At 38.6% G+C, this 27,938-nt stretch overlaps 2 protein-coding genes across 4 annotated transcripts in view; one reads left to right on the top strand and one right to left on the bottom strand.

Annotated features, from left to right (window-relative positions):
- Positions 1-802: 802 nt before the first annotated feature.
- Positions 803-25,253, top strand: slc15a2 (solute carrier family 15 member 2). Its single transcript, XM_007227921.4, has 23 exons — positions 803-1,007; positions 3,547-3,593; positions 3,948-4,035; positions 4,405-4,546; positions 5,118-5,210; positions 5,317-5,416; positions 6,762-6,852; positions 6,942-7,019; positions 8,433-8,515; positions 8,643-8,726; positions 8,828-8,917; positions 9,030-9,074; positions 12,077-12,112; positions 12,363-12,451; positions 18,757-18,838; positions 18,949-19,074; positions 20,174-20,329; positions 20,988-21,034; positions 21,253-21,360; positions 21,823-21,922; positions 22,972-23,115; positions 23,206-23,310; positions 24,440-25,253. The coding sequence occupies exons 1-23, from the start codon at positions 992-994 to the stop codon at positions 24,647-24,649; spliced, it is 2,160 nt and encodes a 719-aa protein (XP_007227983.3). The 5' UTR covers positions 803-991; the 3' UTR covers positions 24,650-25,253.
- hspbap1 (hspb associated protein 1) overlaps positions 24,832-27,938 on the bottom strand; it is a 21,413-nt gene continuing 18,306 nt past the window's right edge. For all 3 annotated transcript variants that reach the window (XM_007227923.4, XM_049484607.1, XM_007227922.4), the window contains exon 8: positions 24,832-26,303. In XM_007227923.4, coding sequence (XP_007227985.3) covers positions 25,785-26,303 — 519 coding nt within the window. In that variant the 3' untranslated portion in view covers positions 24,832-25,784. The remainder of the gene's footprint in view (positions 26,304-27,938) is intronic.

Below are 27,938 nucleotides of genomic sequence, written 5' to 3'. Positions count from 1 at the left end.
CCCTGTCCTTCTACTCATCAGAATTATTACACAACCTTTCTAACTCCTGCTTTTTTTTTGTCTTTCTTCAGAGACCACTAATTCGGTGAAATATAGCAGGATTATACAGAAACACTGAAGCAATTTTTTTTTTCACAAAAAAGCTCACATGGCATTCATTCATACTAGAGACCCCAACTAGACTGTTTAAAATGAATAAAAAAATGATAAAATGAGACCTTTAACTAACAAAATTGGAGAGATTTCATGACTTTAATTTGCTTTTCCGAAATATTTTTAAACAAATTGTATAGTGAAGTGTGATTAGGAAAAATGGTCTTCATAATAATTAATCGTTTTACTTGGTTTGATTGATTTTAAATCAAAATGTTATATTATAACTAAATCATTAGGTTGGTTAAAAGTAGTATTTTTTTGTTCACAGGCTGCCACCTATCTTTACATGCAAGTATTGCAATATTTCAATATTTTATTACACCTCTATTTGTAGAAAACTGAAGGCAAGCTTTTTTGGAGGTGCTTGGGTTTGATGTGTGTTTTGGTGTGTTTTTGTGTGTTTTTGGTGTGTGAGTGTGGGTTGTGTGTGTGTTGGTGTGTGAGGAGTGTGAGGGGTGTGTGTGTTTGGTGTGTGAGTGTGGGTTTGGAGTGTGTGTGTGTGTGTGTGTTGGTGTGTGTGGGGTGTTTAAGGTGGGGTGTGTGCTGTTCTGAGGACTGTGTGAATCAGTTGGTGGACAGAAGTGTCGGTACAGCAGTAGAACATTAACGAGGGGATTAACCGGCTATAAGAGGAGAGAGAGAGAGAGATTAGAGAGGAGAGGAGAAGAGAGGAGCTCGGTGGAGGAGAGGAGAAGAGAGAGAGAGAGAGAGAGAGAGAGAGAGAGTTTAGAAAGAGAGAGAGAGAGAGGGGAGGACGGACTTGGACGAGGATCAAGAAGTTGTGGAGTTCTTCACGGCGATCTGACAGGCAGAGAGAGAGACTGCAGGAGCAGATATGGGGAAAGCTCAGGGTAACGTTACTGTTTTTTAGCCTCAGCATCGTCTAATGAACGATAACGTCTATTTAGGACTTTTGGTTTGTGCTTCCAGTGCATTTTACTCGCTGTTTTTTTCGAGTAGAACAAAAACTCTGTGGTGTTTTGCTCTCACGTGCTGTTCCCTCTCCTCCATGTGGCTCAGCTTTCTGCAGACCCAGTTAGCTACAGAATTGCGTTTAGAGGAAAAAACGTCTTAACTTTTTAAATGTGACATATTTTAAAAACACATTCAGCCCAACATACCATTACTCTGCTCTCCAACTGCAGAGAGGAGGAATTTAATAGTTATAGTGGATGTGTTTGTGAGAAAAAAAGAGGAAAAAAATGAAAACATACATAAAAAAGAGAAGCTTAGCCCAGGGGAGGGGGTTCTCTAACAGCTCCACATATGGGACACATCCTCCAATCCTCCATAACTCTGAACCCTGCAGGAAACACACAGCAGGAGTGTGTAGATTACTGTTACTTTACTGAGTTAACACTCACACAGCTGCAGCTGCTGCAGTGAGGCTAGTTCTGGATAAATATTCTGGCAAATATTGTGAATTAATACTAAAATCATCCAAACCATGAGGAAAGTTTTATGTTAATTTATTTAGTAAACAAAAAAGGGTTAAACAAACCGGAATTTTACCAGTTTTATATTTTAGATTCTTCAAAGTAGCGCCTTTTGCTTAGATAAAGCCAGCTTTGCACATCTTGGGTTGATTTTCTTTGTCAGCTTTATGAGGTAGAGTCACTTGAAATGGCCTTCAGTTAACAGCTGTGCTGAACTCGTCAAGAGTTAATCAACACTATTTGAATTTCTTGCCTCTTAATGTGTTTGAAAGCATCAGTTGTCGTGAAAGTCGTGAAGAGATAGATATAAGAGGTATAAGAGTTGGTAGTGAATAGCCATATTCGAGTAATGTTCTTATCCATATTATGAGAAGCAAGAACTACGCAACTAAGTAAAGAATAAAATATTTAAAGAAATAATACAGCTCAGTCAATCCGAAAAAAAACCCCAAAACATTACATAAAAAATGATGGAACTGGCACTCATCAGGGCCGCCCTAGAAAAGGTAGTTACCAGCTTTAGAAACCGCAAGTTAACAGCACCCCACATTAGAACACCTAAATGCTTCACAGATTATTTTAGTTTGTTTAACACTTTTAAATTACTACATGATTCCTTATATGTTCCTTCATAGTCTGGATCACTTCAGTATTCATTTACAACACAGGAAAAAAATAAAATAAAAGTGTAAACATTGAATGAGAAGGTTTTCCAGACTTTTGACTGGTACTGTATATCTGTCTATAACTATATTAAAGTTAATAAGTCCATATTCATAAGTCAGGTCTCAGGTCTGTCCAGAAATAAAAAAAATGTTGCTCACTAAAACTTTAAATTTGTGTTTAAATATAGAACACTTACGTAGTTAACAGCAGTTAGACATACATTTAATCAGATACATGTACTCAGATAAATATTTTGATACCTTTGTACTTTGCTGAGAAGTTTCTGCTGCAGTGTATTTGTGAGGAAATGCGCTTTTACATTTCAACATTTACAGCACTTTATACTATAAACATTTTTTTGTGATGTAGATATTTGTGAAGTGCTGCACCATTATTCATTAAGTTGTATTTTAATTTTTGATTTCACCTGAAGAAGCAGTTGGTTAAATATTGAAAGGTAGATAGATTACTGTATTAATGTGTATTTTGTTATAAGTTAGATTAAGTGTCTATACATTGTAAACATTCAGTAAGGGGGATTGAGTGCAGTAGACTGTTTTTAAGGAGTGAATATTAGAGATTAATACAGAGTGTTTAAAGTGACTTATTACTTTATAAAGTTCCAGCAGAGTAAAATCACCTCTTTCCATTGTTTTGGTGGCCTTTACATGTCAGTCGTTCAGTTTAAAATCCAGTTAATCATTCAGTTCTTGTGTTGTTGTTCTGTTACTGGAGACTCTAAAGATTTTGCAGTTAATTTTTGACTGAAAAGTGACGGAGAAGATCTGAATAGCACAAAACCTCAGGAGCAGTTCTGAAGATGTTCCTCTGCAGTTATATAAAAACTCATTATAACACATTAGCATTTTTTTTAATTGGTGCTTTTGCTTGATTTATTGCTACGGATTAAAATGTGTATCATTATCTGAGTTTGTTTGTATCAGAAATATGTTTGGATTGGACTAATATTTGTAATTTTTTATATGTGATCCAACATATCTGCTCTATTATGAGGCTGATATTATAGTGCTCTGCTATCAAATCAGTTTTTGACTCACCTTTGGTTGTTTGACTCAACTTTGCTCATTAATTCAACCCTTCCAATAAAAAAATCTGTTAAATCTGTTATTTTCTTCACTATTGTAAGTAATTATAATGTTATGTGCTTTCATAAACAAAGAGATAAAAAAGCACTGAAATATCAAACCTCTGATTCACTCATTTCTGTGAAGTACACAGTGGAATTATTTGCATCTTGTGACATATTGTGTTATCTTTCTATTATCAGATAATGACATGGAGAAAAGCACATCTAATAAACAACAGCGATCACCGGTGAGTTGTTACATTCATCATATGTCTCACAGTACATAAATAGATTTCTTTTAAAAGGATCACTATTACAGAGGCATTTCCAGTAGTTATGTTAAGAAGAACATGCTGGAATCAGGCTGATTCAACCACAACCACTAACTGCGGAAATGTATCAGACAAGACCTGACAAGACATAAGAGAGTAATGAAATCATGGGCCTGACTGGATCCGCGTGATTTGTCTTTTAATCACATTTTGAACAGTGTTATAAAAACATCCACATGTTAACAGAATTGTTGCTTTTGCTGCATGACGAGTAAAAGCACTCTGTTAAATAATTCCTGTGTAAAGAGAACCTCCTGTTTGTGCTTACAGAAAATATGTGGAACCAACTACCCAGTTAGCATTGCCTTCATCGTAGTCAACGAGTTCTGCGAGCGATTCTCCTACTATGGCATGAAAGGTAATAAAAGAGTGTAAATCTCTCACATGTTAACTGTGTGTTTACCAATCAATCAATTAAATAATCAATCAATCAATATTTATTTTTACTCTTTAATACATTGAAGGTAACCCTCATTTTTAACGCTGAGCGTTTACAATTTAAACAGACTGAAAAAAATTGGATTAAAATGAAAATTAATTATTTAATTAGGTTAAGCTAAAATAAGAAACTTCATAAACAAAACAATTAAAATAAAAAGTATTAGAAGAATTAGCAAAACAAACAAAAAGATATACTAACTTCACAGATACATATTTTAATTATGTTCTTAATTTAAGATGCAAAAGTAAAGTTTTCTTTTTTATTTTCCTAATTTTCTTCTTCTAGCGGTGCTCACACTCTACTTCATCAGATACCTCCACTGGAACGAGAACCTCTCCACGGCTGTGTACCATGCATTCTCTGGCCTGTGCTACTTTACGCCCATATTAGGGGCCATCATTGCTGACTCCTGGCTGGGGAAGTTTAAGTAAGTTCTAATGGAGTAGTAAGCTTTTGTATTATGGTTGTGTGAAAGTAAAGTGTGATCAGGCACAGCTTATCAAATATACTATTTAAATTCTAGCTAAACTGCTTTTCAGGTGCAGTTTAACCTGATATATTACCGAGATAATTAAGCAGAATAGATAATGACAAACTCTGTCTCTGCTGCTGCTCCATGCTAAGCCGTTTACATACTGAACGCCGTCTGTGCAGCGCTCACTGCTCGCAGCCGTGGAACTTCGTTTACTATGCGTTTTTACCATTGAAAACTCAGCATATTTTTTTTGCGTTCAGCTTCGCACTGTAAAGATATACTGCTACAAACTGCTCTAGAACACAACCTTCTTTGCTGTATTTACTTTCTTGCTCCTGCATCAGACAGGTCTGATCAGTTTTGGTGGGTTTAGATTTGTGCCTGTGTGAAAACAAACCAAACTGAAGGGAAAACAGTCCAAGTACACAAATTCGTCAACTGATCCAGACCAAAGAAACTAACTACATGTGTGAAAATTGCCTTAAAAACAGTCTATGGTTGAAACTGAAACTTTTTTTCACAGAACAATCATCTATCTCTCCATCGTGTATGTCATTGGTCATGTAATAAAGTCTGTTGGTGCCATTCCAGACGTAGGAGACAGCACTACACACGTGTAAGTTTGGTGTATTCTGTATAATCAATATATTTAAATTGATTTTATTTGCATCACATGAATAAATGCACGCATCAGCAGCTGATGTTGTTTCCCTTCATCACAGAGCTCTTTCCGTGCTCGGCCTGGTCCTCATCGCGTTTGGAACTGGAGGAATCAAGCCTTGTGTTGCAGCCTTCGGTGGAGACCAGTTTGAAGAGGAACATGTGAGAGAATCTAAATGAGCTCCAGTAACTCCACAGTCGTGGTCACTGTACAACTAGTCACATGCACTCATGTTGAGCCAGTAAAGTCACGGCCTCACCTCTGTGTTCTGAATAGCAACTTGTAAAAGCAGCTTATATTGGCTGTTTACACTTCATCACTGAGTGAACAAAATGTCTGAAGCAGTATCAGTATCTAAAATAGGAACTTCTCAAGAGCTGGAGAAAATATTCTTACATGTTAAATTCAATTAAAAATTTTCTACAAATCAAAGTAATTTCTCTAAAAATGACTACTGACTACTTCAGTTTCTGAATCAGTTTTTCTGATTTTACTATTTATAGGTATATGTTTGAGTAAAATGAACATTATTGTTTTATTCTACAAACTACATACAACATTTCTCCCAAATTCCAAATAAAAATATTGTCATTTAAAGCATTTATTTGCAGAAAATGAGAAATGGCTGAAATAAAAAAATATATATATATTTTTAAAAAGTTTCATAGAGTTTAGAAATCAATATTTTGTGGAATAACCCTGTTTTTAAATCACAGTTGTCATGCATCTTGGCATGTTCTCCTCCACCAGTCTTACACACTGCTTTTGGATAACTTTATGCCGCTCCTGTTGCAAAATTTCAAGCACTTCAGGTGGTTTGATGGCTTCGTCTTTATTATATAAAGCTGTGTAATAAACCAGATTAAACCAGAGGTGTATATAAAGTTGAGTAAATGATGAAATAAAAACTAGTAAACTAATAAAACAAAACATTGCATGGACAAGAAAGTAAAAAACAACATTTCTTAAATTTAAAACTCTTATATTTTCTTGAAAATATCAAGATTTAACCCATACAAATATAAGAATGCCATTTCCTCTCTGTAATGACAAGAATTTGCCAAAACAATATACACCAAAACCCACATTAATGCACAATAAAAATAGTGAATTGAAATTTTAATTATTCTTTTAAAATTCGGCCATGCATTACTTCAGTGTGCAGATTTTTTTTCCAATGCAGTGGGAGGGGCTAAACTTCTGATTGGTTGGCTGGTGAACATCTATTCTAATGAACAACAGTTCCCAATCAATGTTATATGCAACAAAACATGAAAAAGAAGAAAACACCAGATGTCCATTGTAATGCAGTATGCAGCGTCTGAAAGGGTTTATTACCTGATCAGTAGTTTATTCAATGTATTTTGCTATGTTGCGTAAACAATGTTAGTGTGCTGCTTTAAATCAATACACGTTCCTATTCTTTTTGCATGGTATTGAAACTGTTATAGCATAATTACACAGTGAATCTTTTTTATAATCAGTTTATTTGTTGTTTTTTTTCAGATAGATGAGAGGAGAAAGTTCTTCTCTATCTTCTACATGTCAATCAATGCTGGAAGTGTGCTGTCCACTATCATCACACCCATTCTCAGAGGTTAATACCAAATGTTTGAGAATTACTGCCTTAAGATACGCACTAAACGCATAAGTCCAGACTGAACACAAGCTTTATCTGCTACTCAGGTGATGTGCAGTGCTTTGGGGGGGATTGCTACGCTCTGGCATTTGGAGTTCCTGCAGCTTTGATGGTCGTCGCTCTGGGTGAGTGCAGCTTCTGTTTTATATCAGTGTCCTCTGGTTTATAATATCGTACTGATATGTTCTGAGAGCAGCAGCACTGATAAATAAACAGTTTAACAGAAGTGCTACAGCTCCTGGGTTGAATATGATATGTTTAGGTAGTCTGTGAGGCGTTAAACCAGTAGAGATCAGGGGGGTGAGTGAGATTCGGCCTCGGTCAGCAGTTTAGATGAATTGTAAAGACAGTGTCCTCTGTTCTCAGCCCACATAAACAGCTTTAAACTCATCAAACTCATGAAGTAGTAAAGGCAGTCTGGGTGTGAACTAGGAGAATATCTCAGAGGAGTTTCAGGATTAATGGGCCTTGTTGGCTTTATTGTGAGCTTCCTATTAAATATTTAGAGCCTCTGACCCTCTGTAGTCTGGGGCCTGTCAGCCATTTCTGAGGTATTTTAACATGCATTTACCTTTTTGAAAAAAACAAAAAACATACTTTAAACATACACACTCAAAAGCCCTTTTTCAAAAGTGCAGATATGGTATAAAAAGAGATTGTTACATTTTCCAAAGTAAATTTCTGAGCTTGCTGATTGCTGATCAGGAACACTTGCCATTAGAAGTGGGCCATATATGACCATAATAAAATAACAATATATTTCAGGATGTTTTTGTGATAAAACCTATTCTTGATGATGAAAAAACACTAAAATATATTTGATACATTTCACAAATAAGTACTACTGCAACAAATACATTTTTATTCAGTATAACAGCGTCAAACACGCAAAAACAAAAAACAAATAAATAATAAAATTATACAAATTTTACAAAATTATACAAAATTATACATTTACAATATTCTAATATATTATTTATTTCAGAAATACTGCTACAACAAATACTTTTTTATTCAGTATAACAGTTTCAAACACAAACAAAAGATCGCTATACCATAGCAACCAACCGGCATCACTGTAGTAACCACCTACCAGCAACCAACACCTATACCGCAAGTATATACCGTATTGATACCTTCACAACCAACAGATGTACCATAAAGCAACACTTTAGCAACCTCATAGCACATCTTTAGCAAATAGCATCTCTATTAAAGCCATACTACTTTAATACGTGTTCAAGAGTTAGTGATTTCCTATAACTTTTTTATAACTGGTAAATTGGTCTTCAAAATAAAAACATTACCAAACAAAAACAACATAGAAGCCATTCGATAGTTAGATTAGTAGTTGCCCACTTGTTCATCTTGCTGGACACTCTTATAAGAAACCTATTTATTTAATGAAAAAAGTTGTTTGCTGATTGGTACCAGATGTGTGAAATACTGTTTACAACAGAGTGAAACAGGTATGCCCACAACATTTCATGGCATTGAGTTTTGTATCCGATCACAAAACCTTGACTTTCTTCCTCTAGTGGTTTTCATTGCTGGCAGTGGACTGTATGAAAAGACACCTCCTCAAGGAAATGTCCTGCTGAATGTCTGCAAGTGCATTGGGGTAAGAAATATCAGCAGACCTGAACCAAAAATGAACCACAAAACCAAACCAAACCAAAGAAAACCAAACAAGGGCAAAAAATAGGTTTCTTCAACTAATCACAACTTTGTTCCTGTGAATTTTTCAGTTTGCCATAAGCAATCGGTGGAAGAGGCCCAGGAACAGCCCGAAACGTCAGCACTGGCTGGACTGGGCGGAGGAGAAGTATTCGGTATGACTAAAAAAAACTTTTAAATTATTTTCTTTTATTATAATATAAAGAGTTATCGTATTGTACTCACAGGTTCTGCTACTTTATTTTTTTTTTTTCAGAAACGTCTCATTCAGGAGATCAAAATGGTGCTGAGGGTTCTGCTTCTCTACATCCCGTTACCCATGTTTTGGGCTCTCTTTGATCAGCAGGTAAAAGTTTAATTCCTATATTATAAACTTCGATGATGCATGTACCAGAGATCACTGTGCTTGAGCGCTTTAGTTCTTATTTATTACTTTGTTTTGGTTTGTTTGATGGCAGGGATCTCGATGGACTCTCCAAGCCACCAGGATGAACATGGATTTCGTAAGTCTCCCGTCCTTTTCTTTAACTTCATAAAATTCTTCAAGGTTTACAGAGTTTAGGGTCTTGTTGGCTTTATTGTTTGCTTCCTTTTTATTTTTTGGAAGTCTGATGCTGCATCAAGTCCTCCTCTGAATTTCCTACTTAATTAGGACATGATATGCACTTGAGTTTTTTTTTTGGTTGGGTGGAAATGGACAGCATTAGGAAAATCCTTTTTTACTTTTGGTCTACTATTATAAAAAACAGTTTTAACGTTTTCAGCTTTTTTCTTTTTTTTTAGTTTCCCACTGGTAAATACAAGTTTGTGGTGGCATTTCTGTGCTCACATCTCGTAAATACGATATTTAAAGGAAGCATAAGGTCTTTCAGCCATTTTTGAGGTATTTTGACATGCCTTGACTTTTTTTTTAAATTAACTATAAAAATACTTCTCAAAAGTGCAGATATACTGTAAAAACAGACTGTAAACATTTCTAAATTAAATGTCTGGGCTCTTGAGATCAGGAACACTTGCCGTCAGGAGTAGGCAATACATGATCCTAAAATAATAGCACTGTATTTCAGGGTGTTTTTGTGATAATGATATTCTTGGTGATAAAAAAAAACACTAAAATATATTTTATTCATTGCAAGAATAAATATTATTGCAAAAACAGCACCTGTATCATAGGAACACCTGAGCAACCACCAAGCAAAACCTTAGCTACCAACTAGCAACACTTTTTAAACTTATAATCCTTATGCATAAAACCACCTAACCGCCTTAGTAACCACCTAGCAGCCTCCGGCACTGATTGCTTATGGCAAACTGATTATTTAGTGCAGACTATTTAGTGCATGCATGTAATCTGTAAATATTAATAATTATACAAAAATACCCTTATACTGTAGATTTACAGTAAATAAAAGACAGATTTTTTTTTAAATCCTGAAAGTTTGACGTTTGTTTCAGCTGTGGAACAAGTGTACGTGTTTGTCGCCATGCTCTGTATTTCAGAGTCGGACTTTGTGGTTTTGTGGGTTTTTGTGCCTGTGCTTGCAGTGACATGATAACATGGTGGTAAGAAATGACTTTGCATTTTATGCCACAGTTTAACATTAAAATGACTGTTATTTGGAGCACAGGGATGGATGACGGTCATTGGATTTACTGCAGTGAAGTGTTTTCCTCTTAGTGTGAAAACATAACATGAAATCATCTTAAAAACCACAAAAGTGTGGCACTGGTTTAATGATGTAATGTCATACAGTACATGTCCCAGCTGAAATATAATATTTACTTATTAAAGAGTCAAAACAGGGATATTTTTATCTTTTTTATGTAAATACATATTTGTAAATTATTAAAAAAAAAGATCATGTAGCATATCCTATTACTACAGAGTGCAACACATTATGTATATACAACAACTGTCAAAAGTTTGGACACACCTCTTCTCGTTTAATGTATTTTCCTTCTTTTTATGATTATAAGGACAAACACAGATACAGTATAAGCCCATTTTTATGAGATATGTTAACCATTAGTTTCTTGGTTTGTATTGGTATACATGTATATACACCTATACATGTATTGGTATACATTTTTTTAAATAAATAACATTCCAGTAATATTACATGCTTAGACATGCTTGGAATTATAATAGAAAATGTTTTAAAAAAATAAAATTCCAATATTCTCTCTCTGAACAGCACCATTTAGAGCTATTCATTTGATTGGGTGAAAATAATAGCAAATGAAATCTTACATCCCATTTTGAGATTTTTATAAGATTTGTGTTGTACGGTGGCCGAGAAAGCCCAGCGCAGTGCAAATTGAAAAGCGCTGCAAAAGCACAAAACACATCCATCAAAATTACAATACAGGCGCAGCAAATAGAAAAACGCGCTGCAAAAAGAACCACAACACAACGGAAGTGAGTCACAACACAACGGAATTTTCCCGGGGGACCTTAAAAGATGCTGTACCAGCTGTATACAAAGGACAATAAGTGGCAAACAAGCTTCTGAAAAGTAAGTAATGTTTATTACCTGTGATTACCACGGTTGTGTGCATATTATTAAAAGTTCTGCTTCACAAAACGCCTTGTTTGCCACTTATTGTCCTTTGTACACATAGTGAAGTCCGAGACGTTATTGAAGACGCAGCTTAGCTGGTACAATATCTTTTAAGGTCCCCCGGGAAAATTCCGTTGTGTTGTGACTCACTTCCGTTGTGTTGTGGTTCTATTTGCAGCGCGTTTTTCTAGTTGCAGCGCCTGTGTTGTAATTTTGTGCACGAAGTTTTGTGCTTTTGCCGCGCTTTTCAATTTGCACTGCGTTGGGCTTTCTCGGCCACCGTAGTGTTGACTTGTTCCCTCTCTGTACAGCCTAGAATGTATATGAATAAGTTAAACAATCTAAATAATATATACAATTTTATATACACTGTCAAATTCTCCAATTGAAAACATATCATTTTACCAAAGAAACACAGATGTACCATTATTACTCAGTATACAGTGTATAGAACTTAAAAGAAATTACAGATAAAGCCAGAGTATGGTGAGCACAGTTTCCCGGAATCTTTTGATTGTCCTTTACTATTCACTATAGTTTCTATTCTAGGCTCTCCAGATGCCTATACTGTATCACTCTGCTTATAAAATGCATGTGAAAAGTGTGTCCTTTAGTGGAGGCTAAAAGTGCAGATTCTCCTTTTTTTTTTTCGCCTGTAGGGATTGTCCATGACCACAAAAAATGCTCATAAAATTATACTCATATAATGCTGTTTTAAGATGACTGCCCTTGTGAAAATATCATTTCTGCAGTGCTCAGCAGTGAACGCTGTGCTGACGCTGTTGAAATGCTTTATAGACACTGGTTTAATGCAGCTGGATTGCATTATAAATGATTTTCCACAAACCGAGTTAAAGCATTACATTTTTTATCTTATCATAGCAGGAGGTTCTGTGCACTGGATAACGATCAATCAGATAAATAATCTATTTTGTCTTTTACAGGGTGGAGGCTTTGTAGTGAAGCCCGATCAAATGCAGGTACAGTCTACACTTACACACTTACACACGTACAAATCTCACTTTCTATTGCTGCACGATTACAGCTGATAGATAGCACAAGGTTTTATGACTGATTTTACCATGAAACCTGTGCCACAAAATTTACTGTTGTCTGTTTTATAAGCAGTATATTTTTATGATTTTCAGCTCACGATGGTTATTGAGCTCTGTGGTGTGTGTGTGTGTGTGTGCGCGCCTATACTCATTGTCTATTCCTGTTGTCGTTAAGATGCTGAATGCTTTGCTGATTCTGGTCTTCGTCCCGATCTTCGACATGGGTGTGTACCCTCTGGTCGGCCTCTGTCGGATCAAGCTCACGTAAGTGCTGCCAGAAGATGCATGTCCGTGGAATGTGGAGCACAATAAAGTTTTAACAGCACTCGAAGTTCAGAACATTATGTATAAAGTGGAAAACTTGAACTTATCTGTCACTGGTTATATAAAGTGCAACATAAATCTCTTACACAATCAATAAGTGCAGACCCAAAGCAAATTTTTTCCCAATTTTTTACGGCGCATTTTATTATAAGGCGCACAATAAATTAACATCTATTTTCTGGTCTATTTTCATACATAAGACACATTTTAGGCAACACTAGTAAAGAACAAGGGTGAGAAAAGCGCTTCCATTTATTTACAGTTAGCTTAGATTTCCAATATTTTCAACAGCATGGTTAGCAGCAGCGCTAGCCGCGGTTAGCAGCGCTTAGCACCCGAGAGTGCTACACTGAGAAACCCTGAGTTTTCTGGTAAGCCATGGCGACATCAGCTAGAGGTTGTTTTATCACAGTAAACACACACAGACTACAGTTTGATAATACTCACCTCTGAACGTAGAAAGAGCTAGCGCTGCGGTTAGCGGCTAATGCTAATGCTGCTCCAGTGTCTGTGCTGGAGAAACTTCACTGAAACTCCTGTATAACACTGTATTTTACTGCTCCTTAGAACCTGACTGGTAGAATTCATACATAGAGTGCTTAATTGGTTTTGTGGTAAAAATTAAAGGATTTTAGGTGCGCCTTGTAGTGCCAAAAATACGGTATTATAAACGTATCTCCATTTATTACTCAGGTAGAAGTTTAGATAATAGAGTTTACAATACTTCTGTAGAAGTTAAAGTATCAACTCAAGCTTTCTACTCTTTAAGTAAAAGTGTAAAATACTGGTTTTAAAACTATGTATAAAAGTAAAAGTAAAAAAAAAAGATTTAAAAGTAAAAGTCAGGAAAAAAATCTCGCAGGGTCCTATAGTGCACCTTCCACCCCTGTATCGGAGGAGGCATGTGCTAGTCTTCACCCTCCTGGTGTTGGGGCATCACTAGTGATATTGGGAGTACAGCTGAGCAGCTGAATGGGTGGAATAATCAGGATAACTAAATGAATACAGAGAAAAGCGGGATAATAAACACATAAATAAATAAAATAAAAAGGGAAAAAAAATCAGACGATTGTAAGATTTTAGTTTAGTTCCGTTTGTTGGGATGCATTTGTGCCTTTCTTATCTAAATACTTCCACTGTAAGAAACCAACCAGGAGTTTGGATGCAAATGCAGACAGGTTTATTAGTCCAAAACAGAAGGCAAAAATCGTAGTCAGACAGGCAAGGTTCAAAAGACCAGAAAAGACACGCTAGGCTAGAATCGTAGTCAAGGGGAAGCAGTAGATCAGAAACCAGGGAAACAGTAACATTCAATAACGCTCGATAAGACACAATGTGGCAATATCTCGCAACTAGGCAGTGCATGAGTCCAGTTTATATAGTCTTGTGAATGAGTAATCTCCCACCGGTGTGTGGGAGAGGAGGAGTCAGCCTCAATACTCAGGAGAGGCGGATCTTAAAGGTGTAGTGCGAGCAGGTGTTACAGAACCCCCTTCCCTACGCGCTACTCCAGGAGCGCCAAGAGTCCGGCCGGGGGGTCGGCCCCGAGGTCTGGGTGCAGGACGTTCCGGCCTGCGGGAGTGGAAATCCGTAATGAGAGAAGGATCCAGTATGTCCGATGTAGACACCCAGCTCCTCTCCTCGGGACCGTACCCCTCCCAGTCCACTAGATACTGGATGTGCCCCCGTCTCCGACGTGAATCCACAATGGTGTTGACTTTGTAGGCAGGACTGCCGTCGATGTCCAGAGCTGGAGGTGGTGATGAGAGAGGGGAGGCATCATCCAGTGGACCAGGAATAACCGGCCTGAGGAGAGACACATGAAAACTGGGTGAGACTCTGTAGTTACGGGGCAAAAGCAATTTATAAGTCACATTGTTAATTCTTTGCAGTATTCTGAAGGGTCCAACAAACCGTGGACTGAGTTTACGACAGGGCAGGCGCAACTTGAGGTCCCTTGTGGAAAGCCAAACTCTGTCACCTGGGTTAAATAAAGGGGTTTTACCTCTATGTCGATCTGCCTGTGCTTTTTGTCGTCTGACAGCCAAACCCAGACGTGCGTGTGTCTGTTCCCAAGCCCTCTCACTGTGTGTGAACCAGTCGTCTACAGCAGGAGCGTCTGTCCTCTCTGCATTCCAAGGGAACAATGGTGGTTGGTAACCTAGGACACACTGGAATGGAGTTAAACCTGTAGATGAGCTACGTAGAGAGTTCTGAGAGTATTCAGCCCACGGCAGAAAGCGGGACCACTCCCCCTGTTGGTCATGACAGTAATGGCGCAGCAGACGACCTATTTCCTGATTGAGCCTTTCCACTTGTCCATTAGCTTCGGGGTGATGGCCTGACGTGAGACTGACAGTAATCCCCAACTTATCCATAAAAGCTTTCCAAACTGAAGAAGTGAACTGAGGTCCCCGATCGGATACAATGTCCTCCGGTATCCCAAAATTCCTGAAAACGTGAGTGAACAAAGCCTCTGCAGTCTGGAATGCCGTGGGTATAGTGGTGAAAGGCACCAATTTACAGGCCTTAGAAAACCTGTCTATAACTACAAGAATAGTGGTGAATGTTTGTGATGGAGGTAAGTCGGTGAGGAAGTCTATGGACAGATGGGACCAGGGTCTGAGAGGTATGGGTAAAGGCTCTAATTTACCTGCCGGCAGTGATCTGGGAGACTTGGTACGAGCACACAGGGAACAGGACTGAATGTATGCGTGTATTTCCGGCTCCATCCGAGGCCACCAATACCGTTCTCCCAGCAGATGATAGGTGCGGGCTGTGCCTGGATGACCCGTAGCCAGAGAGGTGTGGGCCCATCTTATCAACCTGTCCCTGCATGATTCGGGAACAAACACACGATTAGCTGGACAATTATGAGGAGTGGGTTCTGACCGAGAAGCCTGTCTTATGTCCTCCTCTATATCCCACTGGATAGGGGCAAGGATACAGGAGGGATTGAGGATGGTTTGAGGATCTGACTGAGTCTTTTCTTTTTCAAAAAGTCTGGATAAGGCATCTGCTTTACCATTCTTGGAGCCTGGTCGATAAGTGATGGTGAAGCAGAAACGTGAAAAGAAGAGAGCCCACCTCGCTTGTCTGGAATTAAGACGTTTGGCTGTACGCAGATACTCCAGGTTCCGGTGGTCAGTGAGGACGATGAATGGGTGATGCGCTCCCTCCAGCCAGTGTCTCCATTCTTCCAAAGCTAATTTAATAGCCAGCAATTCACGGTTGCCTACATCATAGTTGCATTCTGTGGGAGACAGTTTTTTAGAAAAATATGCACATGGGAACAGTTTAGCAGGATTACCTTGACGTTGTGACAGGACCGCTCCTACCCCAGAGTCAGATGCGTCCACCTCCACGATGAAGGGCAGAGAAGGGTCGGGATGTTTCAGCATAGGGGCTGATGTAAAAAGTGTCTTAAGCTTATCGAATGCCTGTTCAGCTGCCAGATTCCACACTAACTTCTTGTGTTCCCCTCTAAGCATAGTAGTGAGTGGAGCTGCCACCAAACTAAAGTTTCGGATGAACCTTCTGTAGAAGTTGGCAAACCCAAGAAAACGTTGCAAATCTTTTCTACTCACAGGTTGCTTCCATCCAATTACAGCCTCCACTTTCTTTTCATCCATGTGGACCCCCTCACGATTGATCAGATAACCCAGGAATGAGATGTGGGTCTGGTGGAACTGGCATTTCTCTGCTTTGACGTACAGTCTGTTCTGTAGGAGTCTTTGCAGTACTTGCCTCACCTGTTGAACGTGTTCAGGAAGAGACGCAGAATAGATAAGAATATCATCTAAAAATGCAATGACATATTTACCCAGCATGTCTCTCAGAACTTCATTGATGAATGACTGGAAGACAGAGGGAGCATTTACCAATCCATAGCTCATCACCAGGTATTCATAATGGCCAGAGTTAGTTGAAAAAGCAGTCTTCCATTCATCACCTTCTTTAATTCTAATCAAATTATATGCACTGCGAAGGTCCAATTTTGTGAAATAACGGGCTCCCCTAAGCTGTTCTAAAGCAGCAGGTACCAAGGGCAGTGGATAACGGAACTTTTTTGTGATTTCATTCAAACCACGATAATCCACACACGGTCTTAAACCACCATCTTTTTTTTCCACAAAAAACATACTTGCGGAGGCAGGAGAAGTAGAGGGTCTAATGAAACCCTGGTTCAGGGCTTCCTGGATGTAATCCTCCATTGCCTGTGTTTCCTTGACTGAAAGAGGATAAATGCGAGCTCGGGGAGGGATTTTTCCTTCTTCCAGTTCAATGGAACAATCCCAGGGTCGATGAGGTGGCAATTCAGAGGCTCTTCTTTTACTAAAAACCTCTAATAGGTCTAAATAGACATCCGGAATGTCAGTGAGACTGGGTTCTAAGGGGCTTTCAATGGAGGTAGATGCCAAGGTCAGTTTAATACAGTTTTCAAAACAATTGCTGGACCACTGAACAATGTCTCTATCTTCCCAGGAGATTTTAGGGTTATGTTTAAGGAGCCAGGGTAGACCCAAAACAATGGGGTGAGAGGACACTCGGAGGACATGGAAAGAAATCTGTTCACTGTGAACAGATCCAATGGTTATAGTTACGGGTTCAGTGATGTGCGTTACTGTGCCCTCTCCAATGGGTTGATAATTGATGGCTTGAATCCTTAATGGAGTATCTAATTTTATGGCTGGAATCTTCAGTTTCTCGGCCACGGCTTTCTCGATGAAGTTGCCTGCCGCTCCGGAGTCCACGAGGGCTGCAAAGGAAAAGATCTGATTAAGGTAGTGTACAGTTACAGGTACAGTTAACATCTTTATTGAGATGAGAGGATCAGGCATACTCACTGCGTCAGCGCACGAATCGGAACTCGTGCGCTGGGTGGTGTTGCCTGGCCTTGAAAGTGGTCGATTAGGACAGCCACTTCTCATATGACCCCCGTTTCCGCAGTAAAGACACAAACCGCCCTCTATGCGGCGCTGGCGCTCTGCTTGACTGAGCCGCGTGTGTCCCAGTTGCATAGGTTCACCCTCTTCGGCTGAAACTATCTGTGGCAATGCGTGACCACGCTGGGCGCGTGACGTATGACGCCGGCTTTGCAGTAACACATCCAGACGGGTGGCCATCTTGATAAGGTCATTCAAAGACAACGCATCATCCCGGCAAGCTAACTCAGTCTGGATTACTTCGGACAACCCTCTTCGGAACGCCGTGATGAGAGAAGCCTCATTCCAACCGCTTTGCGCGGCTAACGTGCGGAAGGTAAGGGCATAGTCCGCTACTGTGTTACGGCCTTGTCGGAGCTCCAGTAGTTGTTCCCCAACTTCTCTACCCCCCTTTGGGCTGCCAAAAACAGTCCGGAAAGTACTGGCAAACAGTTCATAACTCTCATTCATCGCGGGGTTTTGAGACCAGAGCGCTGTAGCCCACTTTAGGGCTTTACCAGAGAGTAGTGAAGTGACAAACATTATTTTAGCGTTATCGTTGGGACCAGGCGGGGGTTGTTGGGCGAAGTAAATATCGCATTGCAATAAAAATCCCTCACATACCTCTGGGTCTCCGTGGTATTTCTCCGGGAGGGCGACTTTGAGAGGAGTTAATGCAGGTGGCTGGGGTTCTGGTACAGGAGGAGGTTGTGCTGGTGGGTTAACCACCTGCTGGACGGGATTAGCAGGCTGGTTGCTAAACAGAGCCTCCAGACGCTCAGTCAGTGAGTTAAACGCGGTACCCAGTTGATTGAGTTGTTGTTGTACGAGTTCTACTGCTCGTGATTGTTCTGCCACAACCTCATTAAGGTCCCGGTTCCCTGCTGCATCCATTGGTGGCGAGATATTCTGTAAGAAACCAACCAGGAGTTTGGATGCAAATGCAGACAGGTTTATTAGTCCAAAACAGAAGGCAAAAATCGTAGTCAGACAGGCAAGGTTCAAAAGACCAGAAAAGACACGCTAGGCTAGAATCGTAGTCAAGGGGAAGCAGTAGATCAGAAACCAGGGAAACAGTAACATTCAATAACGCTCGATAAGACACAATGTGGCAATATCTCGCAACTAGGCAGTGCATGAGTCCAGTTTATATAGTCTTGTGAATGAGTAATCTCCCACCGGTGTGTGGGAGAGGAGGAGTCAGCCTCAATACTCAGGAGAGGCGGATCTTAAAGGTGTAGTGCGAGCAGGTGTTACATCCACTCCTTCAAACTTGTATCACATTGTGAAATGTCCAAAATGTTTCTCTTGTATTCTCAGGCCTCTGAGGAAGATGGCTACAGGAATGATCCTTGCTGCGCTCGCTTTCTGCGCTGCGACTGTAGTGGAAGTCAATGTCGTTGTAAGTAAATCATCAGAACTGCTTATTTATAACACTCACCTAAAATTTAAACAGCTACGCTTGAATCTGTAACTATGAATACTGAGAGTGTGTTGTGTTTTCCACCACAGAAAACTGTTGTGGAGACTCCACCAGCCAAGGAATGCCTTCTGCAAGTTCTCAACCTGGCTGATGGAGACGTTTCTGTAACATTTCCAGGACACAGTGTTTTTCCTCAACCTATAAAACCATTTGAGGTGAGATATGAACCAATAAGTATTTTATTTTAGTTAGATGTTGGTAATCTTATACCTCTGTGAGAACTTCTGAATCCATATTTGCTTAGCATTAGTATTATCTGAGGAGGTGCATTTCTGTATTTCTTCTATATGTAGAGCTCTAGAAAAAAAAAAAAGAGATCACTTCAGTTTCTGAATCAGTGTCTCTGGTTTGGCTATTTATAGGTATATGTTTGAGTAAAATGAACATTATTGTTTTATTCCATAAACTATGGACAACATTTCTCCCAAATTCTAAATAAAAATATTGTCATTTAGAGCATTTGTTTGCAGAAAATGAGAAATGGCTGAAATAACAAAAAAGATGCAGAGCTTTCAGACCTCAAATAATGCAAAGAAAACAAGTTCATATTCATAAAGTTTTAAGAATTAAGAAATCAATATTTGGTGGAATAACTCTGGCTTTAGTCCCAGTTTTCATGCATCTTGGCATGTTCTCCTCCACCAGTCCTACACACTGCTTTTGGATAACTTTATTCCATCACTGGTGCAAAAATTCAGGTAGTTAAGCTTATTTTGATGTCTTGTGATCATCGATCTTCGTCTTGATTATATTCCAGAGGTTTCCAATTTGGTAAAATAAAAGAAATGCATATTTTTTAAGTGGACTTTTATTTTATTTTCAGAGCTTTATTGTTAATACAGGACATCTGTAAAAGTTTTGGGAGTGACCATTGGTTGTTATGCGCTGCTGTCACCTCCAAAAGATGTTTGAATATTCAATCTTATTATCGAATCTTATTAACTTTTACAAATTATAGGAGATTTTAGTTTGCAAATTAGCAGTTCATCTTTGAGTTCTCTCTCCTCTCTTCATTCCCCTCCTGAATAATCACTGATAAAGAGCTGATGGCATTGATTCGTATAACCTCAAGTTTATTTTACAGCCCATTTTACATAAGGCAAAATGTGCCATAGTCATAACTTGGCCACGCCTTCCTTTTATAACTTCTGTTGTTCCTTTTTAGTTTCAATGTTTTCTTGGTTAAAAACCCATCCATACATGAATGTTGCTTCCAGTTTATTAAAAACCTCGAACCTATTGTTGTGTTATCAGGACCCTGCGGAATACACAAAGCTTCCTCTTGATGATGACATGGAGACCTTCACAGTCAGCGTCACCCACAAAGATATCGTTCACCAATGTCAGCTTAACTTCAGTGAGACCACTGTTTACAGTCTCATCTTACACAGTGATATCACATGTGAACTGGTGAGTTTAATACAGTCTGTTCTATATGATCTGTACTCTAGAACAGGCTAATTATTATTACCGTACACTGTACTGTCCTGTATTGTATATGCCACATGACATATAAGGATAGGAAGTAGTATTGTGTCCCATGACTTTTGCCGTGTCTGAGGAAACCTAAAGAATATGCAGGACTGACACTGACATGCAGGAAATACATGTGGAATCTCCTGCATTAAATATGGGCGTGATTTCTGTTTGCACGGTCAGTTAGAGCCAGATACCGCTGGCCACAACCATTACCACCCACTGAGCTGTCCACTGTGGATGGTAATGCCTTGTATGTAATCGTATGATGTTCCCCAAGTACATATGTGACACTAGTGTCATATATCATCATAGAATCTGTCAGTCCGTCCTCGCTTTACCTCTAGTAACATATGATGCCTTGCCATGAGCATGCTGCCCAGTGTTTAACCTCACCTAATAGATAAAACACAAGAAATGTGGTTGTTTCCAAGCTGTCCCCTTAAGAAATACTTGAAGATCAATTTACACTTTACTGCTGCCCTTTCATTTTTAGCATGTCTGTGCACTTCAGATATTATCACATATTTATTACAAGTTTAAATGATAAATATGCCATATAAATAAACTTAGTATATTAATCTAATTACAGGTGAAAGATAACTACACCAAATCAGATACTGGAGCAGCATTCCTGAGGTGAGACTAATCATCTTCACTGAGTTACAAAACACAGGTTCACAACTGTCCTGTGATGAAAAAGAAAAGAGAATATAGCTTCATTCTGTGTTTCTTGTGGTCACATTTTAACTGTTGTAAAGTTATTAGTTAGCTAAGACTGAATAGCACAATACAGTACTGAACTGCATAAATATTTAACTGATGTTTTGTGTTTTTTCTCTGTTTTTTTCCTTCAGATTTATTAACACACGAACAGACAACATCAACATAAGTGTAGGCAATCAAGATTTTGAAGTATCAAGCGGTTATGGAATTTCTCGAAGCTTAGACGTTGAAAGAGGACAGTAAGTATTAAATCAAATCAGTATTTTTAACTAATTACCTCAACATAAAAACCTTAGGGCTAGACAATATTGGGGGGAAAAACTAACTGCTGTTTTGCTGTGATTATATGGTAAATTGATGTATTAATAAGTAGCAGGAATTCAGCTATCAAGAATCCAGCATGTTGTAATTATTAATTATTTATCGCACTGTGTGTACCCAAGGTTGCAGTAAAACAAATATTTGGTGGAAAATAAGAACAGTGCAAATTTTCTGTATTTCGTGAGATCAAAAATGAGAAATTACAGTCTCTACATTTTGCATGCTCACATTGTAAGCCCTAGTAATTATATACTGTATGTATATTTTATTGGGTACAAGAAGATAAATCTGGACTTAAACATTAGATATTACCTTTATTAATTTACATCAAATCAGGGCCATTTCACTTTGATTTAACTTGTGCTCTGTTTTGTTTGCAGATACAATGATGTTAAATGCTTATCAAGCACATCAAAGACGTATCAGATCGATCTGGGACTTCTTGACTTTGGCGCCTTCTACACATTCATTCTCGAAGGGGTAAATATAGATGATACTATTGTGAAAGTGTGGTTAATATATTACTGGACAGAAGGTGTGTTTCCTAGGTGTGTTTAGACTGCAGTGTCTTCTTAAAAGAAAGGTTCTTTAAAAACAACTTTCTTTTGTTGCCATGTTACTAGTAACTACATGTGGTTCTCCATTAGACTGGTGAAGAATTGTGGGATTAGTATCTCAAGCAATAAGAATAAACTTAATGAAATGATACATTGAATTACTAGATGCTCTGGAGATTGATATGTCATGGTTTATTTTAAAAATGTCCTAGTGTAGAAAAAAAATTGTGATGTTTATTATTTAGTTTTTTTTTTTTTAGTTTTTTTGTTTTCCAGTCGTTTTTTTTTTTTACTTATTAAAAGTTAAACCGACTAGGGAGTAAATAATATGGAAAGACTAAACAAAACATTGGAGCTAAGGCATTTATGTCAACAGATACCGCTTTTCCACTGTTGTGGAACCAATGTTGTGCCAAATTCAGCACCCCTGCCAGAAAAAGCACCCCCTCTTGGGAGCATTCACCTACATTTTCTTGGCTTTGCCTTTACGTAGAAAATGGAAATACCCAATATACTTTTCTAAGCTACACTGACTAAAAATTAGTCATGTCAGCTGCAGCATCTCCTGCGAGGGAGTGCTTTTCCTGGCGGGGGTGCTGAATTTGGCACCAGAGTAGTGCCGAAATCTGCACCCCCCTCTCGGCAGATCTAGATCTTCTTGCTGAATTCTGCACAACAGTGGCACCGTTCTGGTTCGCAAACCTAATTTTGATCCGGTTCGCCGTGGAACCAGGAATGTTAATTCCAGCGGGAACCGAAGAATACTAGGTTCTTCAGCGCGACCCGTGACCAGTGTTGGGCACGTTACTCTGGAAAAGAAATTAGTTATAGTTACTAGTTATTTCTCCAAAAAAGTAACTGAGTTACTAACTGAGTTACTCCCCCATCACTGCCCGTGACCACTTCTGTTGGTGGAAAAGTGCTAAGAGTGATCCAGGAGTGGCTCATCACCTCCCTGTTTTTTCTCTACAGGATTCAGAACAGCTTACGTGGAGGAAGACGGTAGATGTCCAACCCAATAACGTCCACATTGCCTGGCAGGTCCCCCAGTATGTCCTCATCACTGCAGGAGAGGTCATGTTCTCCATTACCGGTCTGGAATTCTCATACTCTCAGGTAAGTCAGCCAGCAGGGAGTTTTCAGTTGCTAAGTTCTGTTGGCTTCAGTTGCTAATGCCAACGCTAATGCTAACACTGCTGTTTTTAGGCTCCGGCCAGTATGAAGTCTGTGCTGCAGGCGGGGTGGTTGCTGACTGTGGCGTTTGGGAATGTCATTGTGCTGATTGTAGCAGAAGGAGCTGGGCTGGAACAGGTACGTCGTATGAGCTGATGTTTTCCACTATACACACACTGACATGCCAGATGTTATAGGACAGGAACTAGTATTGTGTCTAATTCAGGGCAGGTTTATGGCATTTGCGGGCCGCAAGCAAAATGGACCCTGAAAAAAGTTGAACGGTTGAACGGTTTTAGTTCATTACTAGAATGTACTGCCAAGCAGGTAACCAGCTAACAAACATTACCAATATATTTTGCTGATCTACCTTTTGCTAAGTTACACAATTTTTCAAGATATGTAAACCTAATATATCCAGTGTAAAGGATAAATTCTTTTAATGGCTTTAAGATTGCTAAAGGTATTTTTCACTACTGTACTTAAGTACTAAAATGCTGTATCTGTATCTGTACTGGAGTATTATCTTTACTTCAGTACTGTATTAAGTACTTAAATACTGTATCTGTATCTACTAGAATATAATTATTTTTTCTTCAGTACTGTATTCTAGTACTAAAATGCTGTATCTGTATGTACTGGAGTATTATTTTTACTTCTCTACTGTACTTAAGTACCTAAAAACTGTATCTGTACTTTACTGTAGTTATTTTGTCTCTTAATTCCACTTTTTCTTACCTACATATTTTAGATGAGTTTACTACTTTTACTCTGATATATTGTTTATGTGCTGCATCGTTACTCATTACAGTTATAAAAATGTTAAGAATCATTAAAAACTCACATTATCACTAAAGACACAGCGGTAGATGCTCTTCACTGTCTCTTAGTTTGATGAAGCTGCTCATAATTGAGTGAATCAAGAGATCAAACTGATCTTATAAGAAGACCTTGCTGCTCCTGTTCTGCCCTTAGCTCTGCTAACCTTCCCCTGCTTTTTGTAATAACTACTCTAATAACACAGTACTGTACTTTTACTTTCAGTAATTCAGCACTACATCTTACAATAAACTACTCGCAATACTTTAGTACTTCTACTTAAGTGTGGAGATTAAAAAACACTTCAACTTCTACTCAAATCACTTATTTGATAGAGAAATTATAGAGTACTTTTACTCAAAATCAGGATCTCTAGTACTTCATACACTTTGGCATGTTAGTGTATAAACAGAATAGACCACTGATCTTAATGTTTTGTCATTTGCAGTGGACAGAGTTCGTCCTGTTTGCTGCTCTGCTGGTGGGGGTCAGCATCATCTTCTCCATCATGGCCTACTTCTACACCTACGTGGACCCTGACCAGCTCGACAAGGAGTTCAGAGATGAAAACAAAGACAACATGGACGATTTAAAGAAAGATAAGAAGGAACAGGAGAGCATGGGCATGAAGGATGTCCCAAAGCAAACCAAGATATAGCACAACTCTCTTCTCTGATGTCCTGCATTAAGATACTGAAGCACAATAAATCAAAGCAAAACTAATTGTATAAGACAGTACATGATGTTCACTGGACTTCTGCTGCATTCTGGTATTCCAGGGCTTTCATCTGATCATCAGCTGATCTCTGTTACTCAGGGATCCTATTGTATCTTTCATGCAAAAAAAAAAAAATCATAAAGGGACATTTTGTAAAAACATTAGGTACTGTGTAGATTATTAAATCTAAATCCTTAGCAGATTTTTTATTGATATATTTAACTTTTAATATTTTGAAGTATGTAAACATAGTCGTTATCAATTCAGACAATTTGAGCCACTTTTTCTTTTTACAATAATTTTTACCTCATAAGTATTTCTAAAGTGTGTGTGTGTGTGTATGTATGTATGTTTTATAGCCACCACCAACAATGTGAAGAGAGTATCATTCAGAGACTTATTTTGTGTTTAATATGTGTTTTATAACCCAATCCGCTTGTTTATTCTTAATTTTTCTAAACAAGTTTAGATAAATCGGTTAATGTTGGACACGGTTGCTCTTTTTTTGCCTTAAAATGCTTCAATAAAATGTAGCAATTTCTCAGTTTTATGTTCTGTTCCCCATCTTTTTCCAAAATTAATCATTTCCAGTTTTTTTCAGTTTCCAGTTTTTCTATTCTTTATAGAATTCTATTCTTTATTCGGCAACCCAGGGTGTGGAAATGGGACTGGGAGATGGCTGTGGGCAGATTTAAAAAGCTACATCCCGCACAGATTTCCATGACGTACCGCACAGTTTGAATAAGAAAATACTGGCTGAAGCTTAGCTGATAAGAGCTGGACCATCTAGAGAATCGAGATTGAGAAAATCGAGAAAAGTGTGCAGCATATTTGTGCTGTATTTGTTTTCTTTAAATTCCAAATAAAATTTTTCCATAGCCGTGGAAAATTTATTGGTGGGTTAAGTGGGCTATGGGTTGCATAGGTTTGGGAACCACTGCTCTAATTAATAATTTCTCGGCTGCAAAAAAATCCAGACTTCCTAACACAATTGTCATCCTTTTATTATGCCCCCTTTATTAGTTACAGCATGTTTATATACCAAAATAATTCTGTCTTAAAAAAGAAGCGTTCCTCATTTTGGGTCAAGCTCCCTTTGTCTGTCAATCATCAGTTGTGTAACCAGGCTTATGACGTCAGGATGCAGCAGGCAGTCCAGCACATCATTGGTGGATATACTGCCGTACTTCTCTCCATTTCTTCTATCGTTTTCTTTAAGCTCTTCTGATATGCTGGCTGCCTCTCCTTGCTGATGTGTATCTGTGGGCTGGGGCTCTGTTCTGTTTGGAGTAGAAAAGTGTGCATTGTCTTTAGACAAGAGAGTCTCTTTCAGGCTTGAAGCTGTTTGTTTCTGACAGCAGTCTCCGTCACACGTGACTGGAATAAGGTGAGGTCCGAAGGGAAGAGGGAAAGGAGGGACGGGGTCAGTGGCTTTGGTCTTCAATCGGCCCGCGGCGTCCCGTTTCAGAGCGGCGCTGCCGGATCGGCCTGCAAATTCTGAGCTGTCTTCAGCTTGTGTGCTTCTTTTATCCATTAAAGCCTTCACTGCCAGATTCAAACACTTTATGTTCTCGTCGTGTGAAGAGATCCCTTCCTTTAAAAACAAAGAAACAGTGGTCAGCATCGACAGGAAGGCTGTCCAATTATAATCTTTACCTCAGCGCTTTAGTTTGACCTCAGTTCACCTAAAGCCAGTGGATAATTGTACTGTAAGCTAGAAAAAACAGGGCCCACATTTCTGGTGTTGTGGTGTGTGGAGCTTGTGGTGCAGAGTGTGAGGCGCTGTCTCCTCAATGTTGTCATTCAGTGCATTCCTAATCTTGCGGCCATTGTCCAGAGCTGGGGCTGAGCCAACAGGCAGATTCCTCATTTTCAGCCATGTGTACAGATTGAGGACAAGGCCAACAGCACTGAAAACAAAAAAACGATGACCAAGACAGAAGCAGTCACTGTGGGGCGAAGGGCAATGTGCTCTGCATTCTTTATTTCTTATTTCTATCTGATTTAGTCACTTATTAAAAGACTCAAACTGTTTTATTACAAACGTTTACAAAAGTTTTATTGGGACTAAATATCAAATTCAGATGCTGTTGTGCAACATTAAGACACACACAGCATATTTTATAATGTATATATATTTTATGCCAACATTCTTGTCCAGTGAAGATTGTAACATACAGTACTATGTGGAAGTCCTGAGGTAATATGAATCAGAAGCTGGGCAGTAATTGTCCATTTACTCTTTTCTGATGTTTTTTCTGATTTTCTGATCAGTCATAAATATGAGCCAGTGTGTGACTCAGTAGTGAATTTATTTTTTATGTTTTAGTGTCCGAAATGCCCGTCTCTACTACAATAGGGGTGGTGGCGACTTACCCAGCTATGGTTAGAAGCCTTACTGAAGCCCAATGATTACTTGTTTAGTAGAAAAATAGCCAGCTCGCCCGTTTCCATGGCTGCAGCACACTGCTTGCATGCTGTTGTGTTCTTTACCTGGCAAACCTGAGCGTGGACATGGGACTGGGGTAATGGAGGTGGGCAGATTCGGAGGATCCAACACAGATTTCTAACACAGATTTCTGTGATGTAACGCACAGCTCAAATAAGAAAATAGTACCTGAAGCTCTGCTGATAAGAGCTTAAGATTTTATACACCTGTGGTAAATAGACTGCACAAAACAACAGAATTACACGATTAAGATATGTCACAATATGTTTGTGTATTTTTAATGCTCTCGTCACAGAAGTCTAGTATTCTTTATTATATTTTTATGGTCTATCAATTAGTGATTAATGATGTCAAATCAGGTGAGATGCTGATGGAATTAAACAAAAACCAACACACAGAAATTATGCTTTATTTAAACTACTTTATTTAAAATGAGAAATTATTTGCATCGGTTCTAATGTGATCTGATGTTTTTGCAAGCAACCATATGCAAATTGAGGAAATTTTAAGGAACAGTTTAAAATAATGTGATTATGTGCCTAAAACCTTTGCACTGTATGATATTTTTTTTTTCTTTTTTGTCCACTAGGGAAAAGACTGTATTCACTTTTAATAAGCAAAGAAATCAATGTAAACAGTGTAAACTTTCTTTCAAGTCGTTGTGGAACATTTCTACGGTCTTACTCGTCATGAAATTTTAATACAATTGAAAAACGAACAGATACAAATAAAATCGTGTGACGGTGCCAAAATATTGTCTAAATACATTGAATGAAATAC

Source organism: Astyanax mexicanus, chromosome 11, assembly GCF_023375975.1.
Source record: "Astyanax mexicanus isolate ESR-SI-001 chromosome 11, AstMex3_surface, whole genome shotgun sequence".
Classification (NCBI taxonomy): Eukaryota; Metazoa; Chordata; class Actinopteri; order Characiformes; family Acestrorhamphidae; genus Astyanax; species Astyanax mexicanus.
The sequence above is the reverse complement of the archived record's forward strand: the minus strand, read 5'-3'. Positions and strand labels throughout refer to the sequence as shown.